This window comes from Mus caroli, unplaced genomic scaffold (assembly GCF_978045245.1).
Source record: "Mus caroli unplaced genomic scaffold, Mus_caroli_1 scaffold_8, whole genome shotgun sequence".
Classification (NCBI taxonomy): domain Eukaryota; kingdom Metazoa; phylum Chordata; class Mammalia; order Rodentia; family Muridae; genus Mus; species Mus caroli.
The window spans coordinates 115,041,466-115,062,780 of NW_028227263.1; the positions used below are offsets into that span (position 1 = coordinate 115,041,466).

The window sequence follows — 21,315 nt, forward strand, 5'->3', positions numbered from 1 at the left end:
TACAGACTCAGGAGCCTGTCGGGACACATTTATATTCAAACCATAACTTGAGATTCTGAGGCAAAATGGTAACTATTTTGAGGGCAGCCTAGGCTGCTGAGTGTGCCCTTGCCTCAAAGTACATTAAAAGAATCTCAGAGGATGTGTGCTGCAGGAGAGAATATGATCAAGAATGCAGAATACACCTACATTTTTTTTTGTTGTTCCAAGATGGGGTTTCTCTGTCCAGGAACTCACTTTGTAGACTAGGCTGGCCTCTAACTCACTAAGATCCATCTGCCTCTGCTTCCTGAGAGCTGGGACTAAAGGTGTGTGCTATCATGCCTGACTAGACCTTTTCAAACAAAGAATTTTAACTATATTTGTGTGTATGTATTATGTACAGGCATGTTCCTGGAAGTCAAGAGGACAACATCCATGGGTCAGTTCTCTCCATCCATTGTACAGGACCCAGGGATCCAACTCAGGTCTTCAGGCTTGACAAAGCCATTCCACTGTCCCCCAAATGTATTCATGTAGCATGTCACAAGTAATACTGCTCAAAACCAAGGGCAAAACCACACTGGCCACTACTTAATGCCATTCCCAATGATTGCATGTACACTAATGGGCACAAAAAGGCTTTTGGTCAGCCACTATGCTCTCCTTTAAAGAATGCCCCACAGAGCAGGGCATGGTAGCGCACACCTTTAATCCCAGCACTCGGGAGGCAGAGGCAGGTGGATTTCTGAGTTCGAGGCCAGCCTGGTTTACAAAGTGAGTTCCAGGACAGCCAGGACTATACAGAGAAACCCTGTCTCGAAAAACAAACAAACAAACAAAAAATGCCCCACAGAACACATGGCCCATTATATTGCACACAGGTGTGTTCTCTAAATCTTCACCCCAGTCATGATGCCTGCCATTTAAGGCTTATTAGATGGACAGGTGTTGCAACTAGGGTCAAATGCAATGCCCGTCTTGTAGCGTGAGTGAGTTGATTCAAGGAAAAGTGTCTTGGTTTGAATAAGAATGGCCTGCATAGTTCATACATTTCTCTTGTAGTTGAACACTTATTTGCCATGGAATGACACTATTTGAGAAGGATTAGGAGGTATGGCCTTGTTGAAGGACATGTGTCACTGGTGGTGGGGTTTTGAACCCAAGTCCAGGTTCTCTCTCTCTCTCCCTCTCCTCCCTCCCTCTCCTCCCTCCCTCCCTCCCTCCCTCCCTCCCTCCCTCCCATTTCTCTTTTTCTGCTTGCAGATCCCAGATGTAGCTCTTCGCTCTTTGCTAGTTCTAAAGCATCATGACCTGCTGCCACGCTCTCCACCATGATGATAATGGACTCTGAAACTGTAATCTAGCCCCAATCATACCTGTACTGGCTATTTTTGTGTCAACTTGACACAGCTGGAGTTATCACAGAGAAAGGAGCTTCAGTTGAGGAAATGCCTCCATGAGATCCAACTGTAAGGCATTTTCTCAATTAGTGATCAAGGGGGAAAGGCCCCTTGTGGGTGGGACCATCCCTGGGCTGGTAGTCTTGGGTTCTATAAGGGAGTAGGCTGAGCAAGCCAGGGGAGGCAAGCCAGTAAAGAACATCCCTCCATGGCTTCTGCATCAGCTCCTGCTCCCTGACCTGTCTGAGTTCCAGTCCTGACTTCCTTTGGTGATGAACGGCAGCATGGAAGTGTAAGCCGAATAAACCCTCTCCTCCCCAACTTGCTTCTTGGTCATGATGTTTGTGCAGGAATAGAAACCCTGACTAAGACAAATTGGTACCAGCAGAGTGGGGTATTCCTGTGACAACCTGACCATGTTTTGGGGAGGACTGTGGAAGGACTTTGGAACTTTGGGCTTGAAGACCCATTTGTTGTTAAGAGCTCTGTCAGATGTTGTGTAGGAGCTTGGAAGATAATGCTGAGAACAGTGCAGAAGATGGAGGCCTGGTTTGTGAAATTTCAGAGGGAAAATTAAAGACTCTCTTCAGGGCCATTGCTGTTTTTATTGTGAAGATTTTGTAGTTCTGGTTAGCTGGGGCTGAAGAATCAGCTGTGATTAACAAGATACCAGAACTACTAAAGCAAAAACTTTGCATTACTGGGACTATTGATGCTGGTTAGCTGGAGCTAAGAAATTAGCGGTGATTAAGAAGAGACCAGCATCGTTGAGGTGACATCTTCTGGAAAGTGTTTTCTGAAAGCACAAAGAGGCTGTGTTCCAGAGATAGGCAAGGTTGTACTCCTTCTGCAGTGGGACTTGGTAATGTGTAAGGGTCACGCAGGTGGTACTGGTTTTGAAGGCATGAAGGGGTCACACAGCAGCTCAGGCTTGGCACTGTGAGAGGCCATGGAAGGCCATTGGTGAAGGTGCAGCTCCAGTTGTAATTGAAGGCCCAGGACAGAAGGGGTCACGCAGTGTTTTGGAGATGCCAGTACCACGAGATGACCACCAAGAGCAGCAGCAGCAGTGGAGTACAGGCATCTGGAGCCCAGAGGACGACGTGTGTGCTACAAAGGGCATGGCTGGAGAAGTGACCCAAGCCCTTGGAGGAGCCCAGAAGATCGTGAGTTGGATCCCAGATGTTGGACGGTTAGAGATTGATTTTTGCTTTGATTGTGACTGTGCCCTGATATTTTCCCTCTTGAAGGAAGAAACTGTTTTAGTGGAGCCCACAGTTAAGAGACTTTTAATTGTAAAAAGACTTTGGATTTTAAAAGAGATGGATATTTTAAAGAGATTGAAATTTTAAGAATATGTAAAGACTGTGGGACTTTTAAAGTTATTTAGATCTTGGGGATGAATAAGAATGTAAGGGTTGAGGCTTACTAGTGATGTGTTGTGTGTCAAGTTGACAAGGGGTCAATTGTACTGGCTATTTTTGTGTCAACTTGACACAGCTGGAGTTATCACAGAGAAAGGAGCTTCAGTTGAGGAAATGCCTCCATGAGATCCAACTGTAAGGCATTTTCTCAATTAGTGATCAAGGGGGAAAGGCCCCTTGTGGGTGGGACCATCCCTGGGCTGGTAGTCTTGGGTTCTATAAGGGAGTAGGCTGAGCAAGCCAGGGGAGGCAAGCCAGTAAAGAACATCCCTCCATGGCTTCTGCATCAGCTCCTGCTCCCTGACCTGTCTGAGTTCCAGTCCTGACTTCCTTTGGTGATGAACGGCAGCATGGAAGTGTAAGCCGAATAAACCCTCTCCTCCCCAACTTGCTTCTTGGTCATGATGTTTGTGCAGGAATAGAAACCCTGACTAAGACAATACCCTTGCCAGAGTTTCTCTTGTCTGCTGTGTCTTCACAGCAATGGAATAGTGACAAAGACAAAAAGTGACTATCACATCACATGGGCAAGGCCAGTGTGTGTGTCCATGCATATACAGCATGTAATTCATGAGTCCAAGGCTAGGCATCGTGCCCATGCTCACAATCACAATACTGGCCAAAGCCATGGCAGAGGATCACCACAAGTTCAAGTCTAGCTTGGGCTACATGGCAAATCCCAGGTCAACCAAGGCTTCATAGAAAACTCATCTTAGAGAAAACAGCAAACCATTCAGAAGCCGTTTCTTTTGTCAGAGTGTATGAGTGGGTGGGGACACATGGTCCTACTGCCAGTGGAGCTACAGGAAAAATCGAGTTTGTCTTAGAAAACTTACAAACAATGCAATTTATTTTTGTGTATCTATCTGTAATTTTATACATGTATACATTTTTGTATCTGACCACAATGAGAATTTGAAACTACCCCAACACCTCAAAGGACACCCTCATGCATTGCTTTCATCCCAAGATCCTCCCAGAGCCAAACACTCTGTGAACCCTCACCAATCCTCGGTTAAGGCGTTGCCATTTTCAGAATGTCATATAAGTGGAATTACATAACTTGTAACCTTTTAGGCAGGTTCAGCGTCTAGCCTAATTCATTTGAAATTTATCAACACAGTTGAACATGAGTACTCCAACAGTCTCGATGCTATACCAGCCCATTTTGCTCATGACACAATATGCACATTTACCCACTGAAGACCACTTGGCTCCTTTCAAGCTCTGAGTAACTGTCTGTGACATCGTCCATTTGCATTTTCTTCTGTGAAGACGTTTTCATTTATCCAGAGTAGAGAAAGCACAGTGAAATGTCAGGGTCACATGGGAAGTACATGCTTCACCTTTTGATTTATCATTTTTTCCATTGAACTTTTTTTTTTTTTTTTTTTTTTTTTTTTTTTTTTACTTTTAAGGGTTTTTTGGTTTTTGTTTTGTTTTGTTTTTTGAGACAGGGTTTCTCTGTATAGCCCTGGTCACTCAGTAGACCAGGCTGGCCTCGAACTCTAGATCTGCCTGCCTCTGCCTCCCTGGCTTGTTTTCACTTTTAAAAGGAAGATTTATTTTATTTATATACGTACACTGTGACTGTCTTCAGACACACCAGAAGAAGGCATCAGATCCCATCACAGATGGTTGTGAGCCACCATGTGGGTGCTGGGAATTGAACTCAGGACCATCTGGAAGAGCAGTCAGTACTCTTAACCACTGAGCCACCTCTCCAGGTCTATCTGTTTTCACTCTGAATGCATCAGCTTTCCTAGGCTGTGAGGAGGTGAAAGGAGTTTTGTTTCTTGCTTGCCTAGAACCTGCCATGTCTCTACAATGCCCAAGACAGTCTGTTTTGTTTTAACTTTTTAAGAGATTAACAACTTGTTTTCTAGGGTGGCTTAGCCACTTGGCAGTTCTTTTAGCAATACGGAGGACCTGTGCCATAGCCAGCCAGCATCTTCTATTGTTCACACACCAGGGGGTTGGAAAAGTACAAGATTACAAATGGTTAACTATTTCAAATGGTTGAACATCCCAGAGGTAGATGTTGGAGACAAAAGCTTGTTGCAGGAAATACTAAAAAAAAAAAAAAAAAAAAAAAAAAAGACCGACATGCTTCCCTTGAGCTTCTGCTGGCAACCGGCGGATCACATGGCTCTAGCTGGGTGATCTCAACTAGGTGGTCTCTCTGGGCAGGAGCTCCTGAGTCCCTCCACAGATCACTGCCATGCCAGCCCCATGCAATGACCGTCTACCCCACGGTCAGCCACCACAACACCTATTTACCTTGTACAAACAAAACTCTAGAAGCTTATAGTTAACCAATCAGATTTATGTATCAATAAATTCTCAATTTACAAGATGCCAACACAATAATTTCAGAATCAACTGATAATGATAAAAGCTTCATCCCGATTATTCTAGCCTTATGATATCATAACGACCCGTGGCTATCTAAAGAACCACGCTGGGTCAGTTTCCTTCTCCTGTCCGTCCTCCTCCATCTCGGGCCTTCCTCTCCTGCCCCCGAGATGCTCTCTGTCTCTCCAACCCTTAGCTCCGCCTCCCTTTCCCTGTCCCAAAAGCTGAGGCCAGTAATATGGGCTGTTTCTTACTTCGTGTGAAGTGTGGCACTGGAAGCCTGGCTACTTCAGAATGTAAGAAAAAACATCTCACAAGAGAGGCTCACGCTTCAGATGCAATGTTCATTAACAGATGGAAACACAGAGAGTAACAAGGCATGTTTGTTCACACATATCACCAGGAAACCCATAATCAAAGATGGAGTTAACGCATAGTGGGGCTGCAAAGATCTCTTGTCTTCAGGCTGGAAGCCCCACCCCCACCCCAAACCAGTTTGCTTCTTGGTGCATTTCAATGTATCACCACCAGCTAGCCTGGCTTGACTGTGGGATTGGTGAGCTGAGGACCCTTGCAGAGAGCTTCCGCTTTGAGCACTCACAAAGCCAAACTTCACGCAGCAGCATTCAGACTAGAGGCAGAAGGCTATGGGATGGTACTCGGTGCTAGGAAGAGCAGGCAGCCTGCATCTGGATGCCCTGCTCCCCTCCCCCATCTCACACTCCTTCCTTTTAAACAAAGTATGGTAAAGGTATGTTCTGTGGGAGCTTATGAGTCTTTTGAAATGATAATAGCCTGTCTTAGGGTTTTATTGTTGTAAAGAGACACCATGACTCTTACAAAGAAAAACATTGGATTGGGGCTGGCTTACAGGTTCAACACTTTAGTCCATTATTGTCATGGTGGAAAGCATGACAGCATCCAGGCAGACATGGTGCTGGAGATGGAGCTGAGAGTACTATATCTCAATCTGCAGGCAGCAGGAGACTGTGACCTACAACAGGCATAGCTTGAGCATAAGGGACCTCAAAGGTGCCTCCACAGTGTCACACTTCCTCCAACAAGGCCTCACCTCTTGTAGTGCCACTCCCTATGGCCAAGCATTCAAACACAGGAGTCTATGGGGGGCCGTTCCTAATCAAGCCACATGAAGCATATCCTTACAAAGTCTGAATGACCTTATAAGTATAGTGACACATCTGTAATCACAAGACTTGGGAGAGACAGCAGGAGGATTAGGAGTTCAAGTACACCCTGAACTATATGACATAGTGAGTTGGAAGCCATCCTGGGCTATATGACAAGATGGAAGCCATCCTGGGCTATATGACACCCTGTTTGAAACAAGCACGTTGGAGGGAGGAGCTAAAGGACCGAAAGAAAAATGAGTCAAAGCCCTGCCCGTAGGCTGGCCAGTGTCCAGCCTAGGCATCGACACAAGCTACATGCCTTCATGTGTGAGCACTGGCCATCATCTCCCCTGCAGCCCTGCCTTCCCCTCCCACTCCTGGGAGCCATCACTGATCAGTAGTTATACATACTCAAGCATAATACTCAAACATACAGCACGAAAGCCAAAAACGTATAAAAGTCTCAGCCTGGTGATACCGACGTCCCTCTAGCCTTTAGGTACTAACCTGCTGAAGAACTTCCTGGTTATAAAATCTTGGCCAGCCAGGTGTGGTGGTACACGCCTTTAATCCCAGCAATTGGGAGGAGAGGCAGGTGGATTTCTGAGTTTGAGGCCAGCCTGGTCTACAAAGTGAGTTCCAGGACAGCCAGGGCAACACAGAGAAACCCTGTCTCAAAAAACCAAAAAAAAAAAAAAAATAATAAAAAAAATAAAATAAAATAAAGTAAAATAAAATCTTGGCCATCTCATTCCCTGCTCATTGTCCTACAACATATAAACACTCTCAGGTGTCTAAAACATGAATCTGCAAAGACTGTAGGGAAGTCGGCGTGGATTCTAGAACCATCTTCATTCCTCACAGTTGCCCAAAACACAGCAGAGCAACTAATCCAAGTCCAAAACTCCTTTTTTCACTTCTTTATCTAAGGTGAAAATCTCTAAAAATCAATGCAAAAATAAACAGCCTCTCTCAACTTCATAGGAAAGCCCCTGGCAGAGAACAAACCAGGCTATGGCACACAGCCGGGTACACTCTGAGGTATTTTTAATCATTTAGATAAATCCAATTTTAATAAGAACTTGCACAAAAAAACACTCTGGAGGAGGGATGGACTTCGGCTGACAGGTTCAGGTGTTGGCCACACTGCTTCCCAGCAGGCCTCTCAGACCTGACTGCTCCGCTTCCGGGCAGACCTCTCAGACCCATCACACAGTGGAAAGGGAGTGCAAAGACAGCAGGGAGAAGATCCGGAGACAAAGCACACTGTCCTCGGGGACCTAGCAACAGCTTATGTCATCACTCACCACCCACAGGCGCACCAGGTGCCACCGATGGCTCTGTCTCCCTCCATCTCTGTCGTGATCGTTCTGTCATCTCTGACTCTCTCACATCCCCACTCTCGGGGGGCCTCTGCTCTCTCCCAATAAACCTCATACACTAGATATGTTGCTTGGAGGAATTTCTTAGTGGAACGCCATGGCATGGGCCTACTGAGGTACCCACCTCGACGCTTTCTTTTTCTCCAAATATGACCCTACTATTAATTTCTTCGAGGCTCCTAACTCATTGATAAGGCCAGAATCCCCCAGAAGTCAATCATTTCACAAAAACTCATTAGCTGGCAGCCACGCCTTTAATATGTGAGCCTTTGGCAGTACATTTCAGATTCAAACTACAGCATTGTCTCACACTGAAATGTAAAAACCCGCATCAACCCTCCCAAGCAGCAGCTTACACGTTAACAGTTACAAAGGCATAAAAGTCCACTTAGACTTTCCTCAACACATTCAAAAGCAAAACAAAGAGTGTGTGTGTCCCTGCCACGGGATCCTATCATTTCATCTGTCTTTTCATTGGTTCATGGGACTCCACAATAGACTGGTTCCCTCTGCATTAACCATGGCATGTCTTTAGTATCTAGTTTCACTTTATACAAAGTTGGGATATATGGGGGCTGGGCAGATAGTTCAGCTGGTAAAGTGCTTGCCATGCAGGTAGGGGTAAGGCCTTTGTTCCCTCCCAGAAGCCATATGAGAACCCAGGTGTGATGTTGCAAGCTGGTATCCCTAGTGGCAGGGAGGTGGAGACAGGAGATATGTAGGGTTCACTGGCCAGGCAGCCGAGGCACTTGCTGAACTTCAATCAGGAGAAACCCTTCTTTATAAAACAAGATGGACAGCTTCTGAGAACTGAGGTTTGTTCTCTACATACACACCACACCACTCATACTCAGACATTTACATACAGGCACACTCCTACACACACCCCACAAACTCAAACACACACATACTTCCATCATTTGAGTGTGAGTAGTAGGATCTATAGGCCTTCGGTAAAACTGTGTTTTTTCCACCCACTTCTAATTTTAACAGTCTTACAGGTTTTTCCAGTGTTGAGCAAAGGAGATGTTGAATGCTGTTTCTCTAATACTTTTCGAATAAGGTCTTAACTGTGGTTGAAGGCAACCCCAAGTCTGTCACATTATGATATTAAGATCTGGCAGCAGCTAAACACCTCTGCATATACATTCTACTCTTGTTCCCGTTTCCCCAATAATACTGCCCAAGTTCCCGTCTAACTCAATTTCTGTGTGTGTGGGGGTGTCTGTCAATGACTGTTTTGCCTGCTTGTATGTACAACCTCATGAACGCCTGGTTCTTGCAGAGGCCAGAGGGCAGCACTGGATCCCCTGGAACTACCATTACAGCCAGTTGTGAGCCACCAAGTGGGTGCTGGGAACTAAGCCCAAGTCCTCTGCAAGGGCATCACGTTCCCTTTAACCGCTGAGCTATCTCTTGATCCATTCTAGAATTCTGTCAAATGAACCACTATCATATTGGGAATATTTGTAGCTGTTTCTTTTCTGGATAAAATTATCTCATGCCATGGAAGTTTTAAATTACATGGTACTATCTACCAAAGCTGACTGAATATACATATGCCCCAGGACTCAGTGATTCCACTCCTTGAAGATACACAGAAAAGTGCATAGTAAGCAGTAAACAGTGTAAAAGCTCACCCCCAGCAGGACAGTAAGAGATATATGTGATGGGAGTCTATGGAGAATAAAAATAAACAAACTTCTTCCCATGCACTCATGACTGTTCCAGAGACAATGAGCAGAACAAGCTGTGCTATGAAAGAACATATAGTAACAATCCAATTTCATATAAAGGCTTATAATGTGTAACACCTTGCTTATATTTTTTACAAGTCAGAGCTGTGGTTAAATTTGAGGGGGCAACAACGAACTTTTATTCCACATGGGCAAGTTGCGTTTGGTCAATGGTCTATTACTGATTCAGAAAGGAATGTATGTACTGGGACTGACAAGCAAAGTTGAACATCTATAGCATTTTACCAGAGGTCAGTATAGTCTACTGAATCTAGTGATTAAAACATGAAGCCTTCATTTTCAAATGATTTTTTGTCATTTAGTTTATGCAGTATCTCTGTGTGATAGGTTACCAAGCAGTAACAGATAGAAGCTGAGAGCACTCAGTATCAAAAAACCCAAAACCAGAAAATCCCAACTCTGCCAGGTGTGGTGGCGCACGCCTTTAATCCCAGCACTTGGGAGGCAGAGGCAGGCGGATCTCTATGAGTTTGAGACCAGCCTGGTCTATGCTGCTACCAAGTTCTGGGCCAACCAAGTCTACATAATGAGACCCTGCCTCAACAATATAAATAAATAAATAAAAAGCACACCACTCACTGAAATTTCATGGTTTCTGTCTTGTGAATTTTCTGGTGGGTAACGAGGTTCGATTTACAGCTAAAGAATTTTCCACACTCTTGACATTCATAGGGTTTTTCTCCTGTGTGAATTTTCTGGTGGCGAATGAGGTTTGATTTCCTACTGAAGGCTTTCCCACACTGGGGACAGCCGTTGGACTTTTCCCCTGTATGTATTCTGTAGTGCACAGTGAGGATCGCCTTCTGGCGGAAGGACTTTCCGCAGTCACTGCAGATGTAGGGCTTCTCCCCAGTGTGGATCCGCTGATGGAGGGTTAGGGTTGTCTTCTGGCAGAAGGACTTTCCGCAGTCACTGCAGATGTAGGGCTTCTCCCCTGTGTGAGTCCTCTGGTGCACCGTGAGCGTTGTCTTCTGGATAAACGCTTTCCCACACTCTGCGCACTGATAGGGTTTCTCCCCTGTGTGAGTTCTCTGATGGTCGATTAGGTATGACTTTTTCCCAAAGGCACTTCCACACTGAGTGCATTCGTAGGCTTTCTCCCCCGTGTGTGCCTTGTGGTGCCTGGTGAGGGTTGCCTTTTGGCGGAAGGACTTCCCACAGTCCACACAGAGATAGGGTTTCCCCTCTGTATGTGTTTTTTCATGGAGTGTCAGGGCCGTCTTCTGACGGAAGGCTCTCCCGCACTGACAGCAAATGTAGGGCTTCTCCCCTGTGTGGATCCGCTCGTGCTCGATAAGGTAGGACTTCCTTCTAAAGCTGTTCCCACAGTAAAGACACTGGAAGGGCCTCTCGTCCATCTGAGAGCTGGGGTGCATAACAAACACTGACTTTCTGCAAAGGAGCTCCCCATATTTGTTGTATGAAGAACATTTCTTTTCCATGAGATCATGTGAATGAATACCAAGGTCTGACTTTTCAAAAAAAGTGATGTCATCTCTACTGTAGTTGAAGTTCCCACCTCCTCTGTGAGCTCTGTCATGTGGAAATTCCACTCCTGTCATGAGGAAGGAGCTGTCACATTTGTTATATTCAAAGCTCTGCTCTGGAATCTGGGTCTTCTGGTGCTGAGCGAGCTCCCATTCAGAGCTCAGATCCCTTCCGTTTTGTTTATGGAGGATCGAGGCAGGATGTGTTTTCTCCTGCTTCGAAGTCAGGATTGATCCCTCCCATTCTTTACTGCCACCCAACTTCCCCATTGCAGGGTTTATATCTCTACTGATGAATTCTGAGATATTTTTCAGAACTTTTCCATCAGATTTATACTCAAATAGCGTTTTGGAAACAACACGGTTCTTGCCTAGGGCTTCCCCATAAGCGCTGCTTCTCTCCTTAATTAGCTTCTTGTGCTTGATGATTACGATGGATTTAGGAGGCTTGTCCTGGTAGTCACTGAACTTCACCAAAACTTCTTCCTCTTCTAGAAAAGAATGTACTTAGTTAGCAATAGTTCAAGTATACATGTGTGTATATATAAATGCAGTGGCTACATAATTGAAAGAACCCATGATATCTCATTATTGTGGTTTACAGAAAGGATAGACTACTTGTTATGTTCTATGATGATACGTTATATGAATGTCAAAAAAGTTCCATGTCTCCCAAGCCAACAATAAAGGAGCATCAGCCCAGGGCTGGCCCTCCCCCACCAACCACCAGTTAACAAAAGGCTTTACAGGCCTCTCTACAGCAGAGTCTCACGGAGGAATTTTCTTAATTGAGGTCTCCCCCAGGACTCCAGCTTGTGTCAGGCTGACATAAAACTGTCCAGCACAGCCTTAAACTTGCTATGTAGCCAAGAATGAGCTTGGATTAGGTTTTTAATTACATGTGTGCACATGCGCATGCGTGCACATCTGCACATACATGTACATGTAGCGGTCAGAGGACAATTTGTGGGAACTGGTTCTCTCCTTCCACCATGGAGTCCTGGGACATGAACTCAGGCCTTCAGGCTTGGCAGCAAGAGTATTGCTTATCCTTCTGGTCCCACCTCTTTTTTTTTTTTTTTTTTTCTTTTTTTTTTTTTTTGGTTTTTCGAGACAGGGTTTCTCTGTGTAGTCCTGGCTGTCCTGGAACTCACTCTGTAGACCAGGCTGGCCTCGAACTCAGAAATCCGCCTGCCTCTGCCTCCCAAGTGCTGGGATTAAAGGCGTGCGCCACCACGCCCGGCCTGGTCCCACCTCTTAAGTGCTGGGATTACAGGCCTCTGGTCTCTTTGGCCCTGTTTCTCCCATAGGACCCTTGGCTATGCAAATGATTTCCCTTGCTCCTCTGACCGCTTCCTTTATTGCTGGAGTGATGCTAATGAGTGGGGCGTGGCTGCACGCTGGGCCTGCAGGACTTCTCCCACGCCCTCATTTCTACCACTTCCTTTACCCTCATCTGTCTTGTCTCTGTCTTGTCTTCAGTTCCTTGGAACCCACTGCTACAACCCGCCTCAACTCTCACCCCACACTTCACCCACGCTAGAACTCTCCCATTCCCCTCCAGCTCCTACAAGTAACCTAGGTCCCCAAGCCCTGCTGGGGACGCGTAAAGAACTCAGGACTGCCTAAGAGTTGTCTGGGGGAACAAACGGCTTTTTTGAAGGGAACAGTTTTAACTGAGGTGGGGTCTGGCGACACGCGGATGACCACAAGAGGTCTCTTCAATTGGTTTCATCCCCCTGGCTGGATCACACAGTAAGAGGAACTGCAGTGGTAAAGCATGTGTCTGGCATACATAAAGTGCCCTGGGTTCCATCCCTAGCATCAGAAATACTTCCACACATCAAAGCAAATAGATATGCAGTATACAGAAAAAACGGGTGCACAACTGTATTGTATTGTATAGTATAGTATAGTATAGTATAGTATAGTTCAGAGGTGTGAGCTACAGTCACATTTCGTGCAGCCATCTCCACTGTCTGGGCTCTAAAACTCTTCATGTTTCAAAACTTAAACCCTGCCTGGTGAGGTGGTTCACGCCTTTGAGCCCAGCACTCAGAGGCAGAAGCAGGCAGATCTCTATGAGTCTGAGGCCAGCCTGGTCTACATAGAGAGTTCTAAAACAGCCAAGGCTACACAGAGGAAATCCTATCTCAAAAGAAAACAAGCCGGGCATGGTGGCGCACGCCTTTAATCCCAGCACTCAGGAGGCAGAGGCAGGCGGATTTCTGAGTTCCAGGACAGCCAGGGCTATACAGAGAAACCCTGTCTCGAAAAAACCAAACCAAACCAAACAAACAAAAAAGAAAAGAAAAGAAAACAAACAAACGAAACAAACGAACAGCCCTGCACCCCTTTAATAGCATGGAATTACCCATGTTCCCTGGCAGCCATCGTTGTGGCATCTCTGTGATCTTTATTAGGGAGTTGCTGTTTTCTTATGAAGCTTTAGAGATCATCCTTGACTGTATTATGTGCTTTAGCCCTGAGCCATCTCGCCAGCCCCCGCCCCGCCCCGCCCCACCCCAGCATTACATATCTATGACGTACCTAGATAGCTCTGACTTGGAAAGATTCTCTCTGTCCACAGCTCCTCTCCTTGTTCCAACTTGCGGATCATATCAGGTTTTGTTATGTGAAATCCTGATAGTGAAGAAAAGGGAGGGACGCAGGGAGGGAGGGAGGGAGGGAGGAGGGAGGGAGGGAGGGAGGGAGGAAGGAAGGAAGGAAGGAAGGAAGGAAGGAAGGAAGGAAGGAAGGAAGGAAGGAAGGAAGGAAGGAAGGTAGGTAGGTGTTAGAACCTAGTGGGGAAACCCCCACTCAATTTCTGTTTCAGCGTGCACCCAAAAAATCACGAAGGACCATTCTGATGTAATTACATGAGGACGTTTAATTACGGAGCTCCAGACCGACATGCATCCCACACAGGACATTGGATGTCGGCCACGAGGAAAGCTAGGGGTTCTTATGGGGTAAGGGGCTTAGGGGTGTGGAATTCAGCATAGCGACACACTATTGGCTTACTTAAACATTTACAGAAAGATTACATGTCAGCAAAAGGGCATCAGGATTTTGTTCTTGTGGGCTGGGGGCTTATCTTTGTTCACATAGCAACCAGTTGATGTATGACTTTACCCAGCTTCAAGGGGCAGCAGACAGAGGGGAGGTTCCGGCCAGGTGGTGTTGACCCAGACAAGATAGCCCTGCTTGTCCTTGCTTTTTTTATTTTTACAGTCAAGCTGTTCTTAGGAATGTCTTAACAACAGCCCTGTCTGTTTTGCTTTGTTCTCGGCCCCAGGCAGCCTCTAGGCTCACAAACAACCAGCAATTTCTGAGTACTTTATATGACTTACAGGTCTTGAAATTTTATCTTTCTTTCAGAAGGTAGGAAGGAAAAACTTGTTTTAAGCTGCTGGGGCTCCAAACTACCAAGATAGATACAACCTCATTGTGGGACAAATTAATGCCAATAAATATATATTCTGGGGCTGGAGAGATAGCACAGCAGTTAGAAACACTAGACTGTTCTTCCAGAGGACCCAGGTTCAGTTCCCAGCACCCACATTGCCACACATAACCATCTGTAACTCCAGCACTAGGGATCCAATATCCACTTCTGGCCTCTGCAGGAATCAAACACACATGTGGTTCATATACATGCATACATACAGGCAAAACACCCATATATATTAAATGAAAATAAATCTTTAAAAGCTCGTATACTGGGCCAGAGTCAATGGTTCACACCTTTAATCCTAGCACTCAGGAGACAGAGGCAGGAAGATCTACATGAGTTCAAGGCTAGCCTGGTCTATATAGTAAGCCTCAGAATAGCCAGGGTAACATAGAAAGACCCTGTCTTTTTTTTTTTAAATGTATAGTCTGCTAAGAAGAAGAGAATCGCACTGGGCTGAGGAAACACCTGTTGTTAATGTACTCCTGGTCAAGCCTGAGCTGGCTTCGGGATTCTCGGGAGATATGGTGACACTTACCCACAGAGATGAAATGACAGTAGTTTTCTAGCATCACGTCCCTGTAGAGGGCTTTCTGGGCAGGGTCCAGTCGTTGCCACTCCTCCTGGGTGAAGTCCACAGTCACGTCCTTGAATGACACTGGTCCCTGTAAGGGCACACTGTGGCAGTTCATCCTGAAGTTATTGGAAACGGGTTAGAACTAAATGCTGGGGCCTAATCTGGCAACGATGAGTGACTAACTAGTTTTTATAACTTTGTCTTTTTTTTTTTTTCAGGATAGGGAATTTGTATTTTTCAGAAAAGAAGACCTTTACATTTCAGTACTTAAAATTACTCCAGCTTTACCTCTGGTGGTTTTTCTTATGTTGACAAACAGTGATACAGTTGTTGCTTTTAGACCAGTCCTTCCTAAGCTTTGTGAGCCTCCTCTCTTAAGCACCATCAGATACTTTAAGGTAGGCCCTGTGTTCAGAGCATTCGGAGCTCTAGGTTTGACAGGATATGAAGTAGCCTCTCCTTCCACCATGAGAGCCCACTCATCCTTTTGTTAGAAATATCTATTTCAGGTCACTCTTTTTTTTTTTTTTAAATTAGGTATTTTCCTCATTTACATTTCCAATGCTATCCCAAAAGTCCCCCATACCCTCCCCACCCACTCCCACTTTTTGGCCCTGGCATTCCCCTGTACTGGGGCATATAAAGTTTGCAAGTCCAATGGGCCTCTCTTTCCAGTGATGGCTGACTAGGCCATCTTCTGATACATATGCAGCTAGAGTCAAGAGCTCCGGGGTACTGGTTAGTTCATAATGTTGTTCCACCTATAGGGTTTAACTTTGTCTTTTAAAAAGATTTTTTTTAAACATTTATGTCATCTGTGTAAGTATCTGCCTGGAGGGAGTATGTCCCCCACAGGGGTGCAGCGTCTGAGGAGGCAGAAGAGGAAGGTTCTGGAACTGCAGCTGTAGGCAGTTGGAAGCCCCCATGTGGGCGCTGGGGACTAAACTAAGTCCTCTACAAGAGCAGCCAGTGGTCTTTCTGCCAGGGAGGAGGGTTGAGGCTGGGCTGGATCAAAGAAGGTCATGAGAAACTGCAGTGTGCATGGGGTATTTTGTTTGTGGGCTTTTGTTTTGTTTTGTTTTTTTGAGAAAGAGTCTCAAGCATCCCAGGCTACCCTTCAAACCTGTTATGTTATTGAAGGTGACCTTGAACTGCTAATCCTCTTCTCTCCACCTCCAGAATGTTATGATTCTGGACCTATGCCAGCACACCCAGTAAATGTGGTGCTGTGGACTGAGCCAGGAGCTCCATGCATGCTAAGCAAACACTCTAGTGACTGACCTACACCCCTCACCCCCAGCCCCTGCATGTTGAATACATAGTTCTGATGCTCTGTCTAGACAGCAGTCTAGAATGGACAGAGGACTTTGTTTTTAATTTTAGGACATTTATTTATGTATTTTATGTACATGTTTACTTTGTCTGCAAGTGCATTTGCACAGCAGCAGACAGTTAGAAACTGCCATGTGGTGTTGGGAAATGAACTTGGGACCTTTGGACGAGCAGCAAGTGTTCTTAACCACTGAGCCATCTCCCCAGCCCTGACAGAGGTCTTTGATAGTCACTGGAATCAAATTAAGTGCAGTCTTACAGAGCGATTCTGACTGTGTATACGTAATAATTTACCCTCCTACCCATGTCTGCTCCTAGAGTACTCACAACTGAGATCTCAAATCAGTGTCAAGATAAATTGGATTTATCTAATTAATAAGTTATATAAGTTATTTCTCTCTAAATCAGGACAATGCATTTCTAGTGTAGCAGTAATTCCATAAGAAGATGGAGAAAGAAGACGATGAGGCAGGTGATTCATGTACAGAAGAAAAAGTGAGGGGGGGGCATCCTTAAATATTGTAATTCAGTGTCACTTGTCCAGTCTGCCCTGAAACCCTGGCCCTAATCTGAAAAAACGTTTCACAGACGCAAACTCCACTCTCCAGGCAGCTGAAGCAACACTGTGAAGCAAATGCTCCTATTTCTTGAAAGAAAAGCAAGCGAGCAGCACCTCACCTTGGACATGGCGTGGAGATCTGCGGGAGACGAGCCTCCTTGTCTGAGCTCCTCTTTTGGAAATGTGAAGAGTCCTATAAAGGCAGAGACAGAGGGACATAAGGAGCCAGGAAGAAATCATGCTCAAATCCCATGTCTCAGAATAACTTGGGGAGATCTGCATACATTTCCACTCTTTTCCCACATGTCTACTAGGAGACTGCTTCTGATACCCGTGGCGAGGGTTCGTGTGGAAACAAGACAAGTCCTACTTCCTCTTCCAAACCAGAGGATTCCGAGGAACCTGCTGTAACTTGCAAACACATTTTGTTTTGCGCTCTTCAATGTCCCATGAAGCTCAGGTTTCCAAGCCAGGTCTGGGCGTGTGACGCAGGGGTACAACCTTGCTAGCATAAGCGAGACTCAGGGCACTATGCTCAGCACTTGTCACTGCAAACCACAACGTCCACATGTCCTTTCCATGGGCTCATCTGTCACCAGCAGTGCATGACAGTTCCTTCTCAAGTCCGGAGGAACACAGGCGAGGAGCCCCTAATCTTTATCAGTTCTATACTGTAGTTTAAAGGTAGACATTTCTTATCGCAGGGAATTAGTTTAAAGTTCCCCCTTTCTGGAATAACATCTGGCTGGTTCCACCTCTGCCGTGGGTTTGCGTCTTCTGATTAGTTGAGGCCGTCTTCTGATTTTCCCCATTATTCTAACCCTGAACATAACCTCAGATCCTATTTTCTGTTTAAGATGCAAGTAATTTTAGGAGACATGTACCTTTCTTTAGTTTCTCTTAATTGGCTTTGTGTTGTGAAAATCTGTTAACCGTGTTTAGCTATGTCTCACATTATTAATCAATATCTCCTCAACTAATAGCAAGTGCCATCTTTATCACATATTTCTCCATATACTTCAAAAGACCCGCTCACATGTGGCATTTCCCCCCAGCTTGAAAATATCTGGATTTTCTACTTTCCATCTCCTCCCCTTACTGACTTGCTTATATCACACAACACATAGGCAGGGGCTGAGAGATGCTCAGTGGGTCAGAGCACTTGCTGCTCTTGCAGAGGACCCAGGTTCAGTTCCCAGCAACCAGACAGTAGCTCATAGACATTGGTGACTCCAGCACTAAGGGGGACACCCTCTTCCGACCTCCGTGGCTACCGGGCACACACATGGTGCAACACATGGTGCAGTACATTTATACAGGCAAAACACATGCACATGAAAATAAATAAATCTTTAAAAAGGAAACAATTATATATGCATACTACATAAGTATTACTTACATATGATATGCTTATATCATATGTAATATATGTTATAGTTACATATACATGCTATGTATACATAGCATATATAATGTATTATTTCTTATTAATAGTTATTTCAGGAGCTGCTGCATAACACATTTTAGTACTATAGATATGGACACAGAAAAGAAATGAATCACTCTTGCCAATTAGAGGGATCCCATTTGGTTAAGTACGGTCTCCAGTGCTGACTGCAACAGTGAATATTCTGGTGTCATGGTTATTTTAATTACCAAGAATGAGACTGGTCTTAGAAGTAAAAGTGTACTTTTAAAAATAATTTTAGGAACAGAAAAATCCACTTCCACAGATGTGCAGAACATGGTATTTATGGGTGGAAAGTGCTACTCTTCCTGCAGGTTCCCATGCAACACCTTTCATCTCAAAACTTCCTGTTTACCATCCTGATTCCAGGTTATTGGCCTCACCATGGGGAATTATGAAAATCTTACCTATTCCATTCCAACATTAGTATCTTTATATTTGCTAAGTTACTACTTCAGTTTTTTCTCAAGCAACTAATCTGATAATCAAATAGTACATAACTTCCAGGCTTGGTGGTGCTCACACCACACCCAGCAGTTGGGAGGTTAAAGGAGGGGGATCACTGCCAAGTTTTAGGCCACCCTGGGCTACGAGAGAGTTCAGAGGCAACTTAGTATGGATAATGAACCTGTCTAAAAAAAAAATTACACATATGTGATCGTACAGCATACCTCAACCATTTAAATATTAACAGTACTACAAGCCAGGTGGTGGAGGCACATGCCTTTAAATCACAGCGGGTGGGGGGGGGGGGTGCAGCGGGCAGAGGGCAGAGGCAGGTGAATCTCTGAGTTTGAGACCAACCTGGTCTACAAAGCGATTTCCAGGACAGCCTGTCTCGGGGGGAAAAATCCAAAAAAAAAAAAAATACACAAAATTATGAGAAATAACAGAAGAACACACACGTGTGCTTAGTGATAACCTTTCAAACATCCTTCAGAAAACCAACCTACTGCTTCACATGCCATTCACGACGACAGAACATGATAGAATTCCAGGCAAAAATCACTCACAATCACGTTCACAAATCACTTTCAGTTCTCCTGTCTCCAACAGGAGTCATACCCAATCTAAGAATAGACGCAGGCCGCTATAACCCTAAGCAAAATCCCGCCATCCAGCTTTCACATCCAAGAAGATCGCGATCACTTTATGGCTCTCCCTCCCGCCCCCAAATAATCAGGATGAGCTGAGAGAGCCAAACCCCAACATGCTCCCTACATCCTCACACGCAACGCTCGTGATGCCCAGGGACCTGTTCCCAGCGACAGAGTGTCCTCGAGTTTAGCACGAAAACTACCCCTTCGGGTCACCCGCAGTCATCCTCGGTGTCACGCCCACGGGCCACACCCGAGGCCCTGTGCAACCGTTGAGTGTCCGGGTCCCGCTTCCTTAACCTTCTTCCTCCCCAAAATTACCAGGCCTGGCTCGGCCTCTCGGTTTCCTCCCCGGCCTTCCCATCTGGATTCAATCTCTCCGTCGCCCTCGAGATCCCGAGCATCCACTGCGGTCCTCAGCCTCTCCCAACGTCTCGAACCGCCCCGCCTCCGCTCAGCCGTCTACGCCTGCGCACACACGCCGGGGGCTCGCTCTCCCAGGAGCCTCCGGGGCGGCCCGTTAGCTGCCGCGCGCGCCTCTCTCTCCCCGCGAGCTTGCACCAGCGTCCCCTTGGCTGGGGCGGGTGGGAGTCAGCTGCCTGCTACGGTCTGTGGCTGCGCGCGGGAGTGCGTGGCTGCGTCAGTGTGGGGTGCTCTGAGACTGACTCCGATTGGGTTTGGGTGATTGAACGCGGACCTAGCGGTTCGCAATCCCATACTGTGACCAATTGATCTTGTGACAGCACTGTGCTTTGATCCTATTGGGACCGACGCAGCCCCCACCCCCTTTGACTTAGTTTGGTAGAATTTCATTTTGACCGCCCTAGGCTGAGAATTATGTCAGGCGATCCTCTTGTAACTGCCGAAAAGCGCGAGGGGTGGCCTCTGTTGCTTTCTTGTTCAGTCTGTACGCAATGTCTTTCCCATGGGTAATTCAGAGAATGCATAAGGTTTCTCTTCCTCCGACAGGGAGGTGAGGGTAAAGGGATGGCAATGAAAAGTTCCATGATTTCTTGGAATGTGTGCTGAGGTTTCTGTCACTGCCTCTGTCGCCTCACCGGTGACATTGCCAGACTGCACAGCATGGAGTGACTTGGCTATTAAGGAGAAAGTTGATATTTGAAACCTAGAATGACGATTCAGGTTTAAATACCACACAGCCTTGTATGGAGATCTCACATTGGGAGTCGTCCCCCCCCCCCAACCCCCCAGATTGAAGTGCAAGCGAAGATAGGGTATTGAAGTTCTAAGGATAGGTTTCCAAAGATCGTTTTAGAAGTTATGTGTCATTAATAATTTTCCAAGGATTTATATTCAATATGATGCATTAATCAGTTATTCCATAGACGAAGCCACACCGATTCTATTTTGGACCAAATACTGTTCCATCTGAAAGTGCTACTTAATCTCAATTGTATGATTTTTCTTGTGAAGGAAAATCCTACTATCAAAAAGGTTATTGTATTGATGAAATAAGATTTTAAAAATGTACTAGACTTTGTACTGATTTCCTTTGTTCTTAGCGCAGGACTCTGTCAAATTTTCAAACCATTTCCTCAAGTTGTTCAAAATAGATTTCTTTCCCAATTCTTTAGAAAAAAAAAAAAATGCTAAGGCTGGCCAGTGGTGGCACATGTCTTTAATCCCAGCACTCGGAGGCAGAGGCAGACGGATTTCTGAGTTCGAGGCCAACCTGGTCTACAGAGTGAGTTCCAGGACAGCCAGGACCGCACAGAGAAACCCTGTCTCGAAAAACCAAAAACAAACAAAACAAAACAAAAAACAAAAAGTGCTTTAAATATATACAGATTTTACTATGGTCACCCGTTCACCCCCCCACACACACACACCCGATTTAGTAGTTTCACTGAGAAAAATATTTAATAACACAAGTTGTCCTAATTATTTAAA

At 45.5% G+C, this 21,315-nt stretch overlaps 1 protein-coding gene across 3 annotated transcripts; it reads right to left on the minus strand.

The window, feature by feature from the left end:
* Positions 1-7,038: 7,038 nt before the first annotated feature.
* Positions 7,039-19,934, minus strand: Znf382 (zinc finger protein 382). 3 transcript variants are annotated; one of them, XM_085841908.1, is made up of 5 exons: positions 19,726-19,934; positions 16,959-17,032; positions 14,910-15,036; positions 13,468-13,560; positions 7,039-11,405 (listed from the first exon to the last, which is right to left on the minus strand). In XM_085841908.1, the coding sequence occupies exons 1-5, from the start codon at positions 19,766-19,768 to the stop codon at positions 10,006-10,008; spliced, it is 1,737 nt and encodes a 578-aa protein (XP_085698034.1). In that variant the 5' UTR covers positions 19,769-19,934; the 3' UTR covers positions 7,039-10,005. The 3 variants fall into 3 exon arrangements, with proteins under 3 accessions (XP_085698034.1, XP_085698033.1, XP_085698035.1); XM_085841907.1 differs by having other exon boundaries at positions 7,039-11,408; positions 19,726-19,931; XM_085841909.1 differs by having other exon boundaries at positions 7,039-11,408; positions 14,910-15,064; positions 19,726-19,773.
* Positions 19,935-21,315: the final 1,381 nt, after the last annotated feature.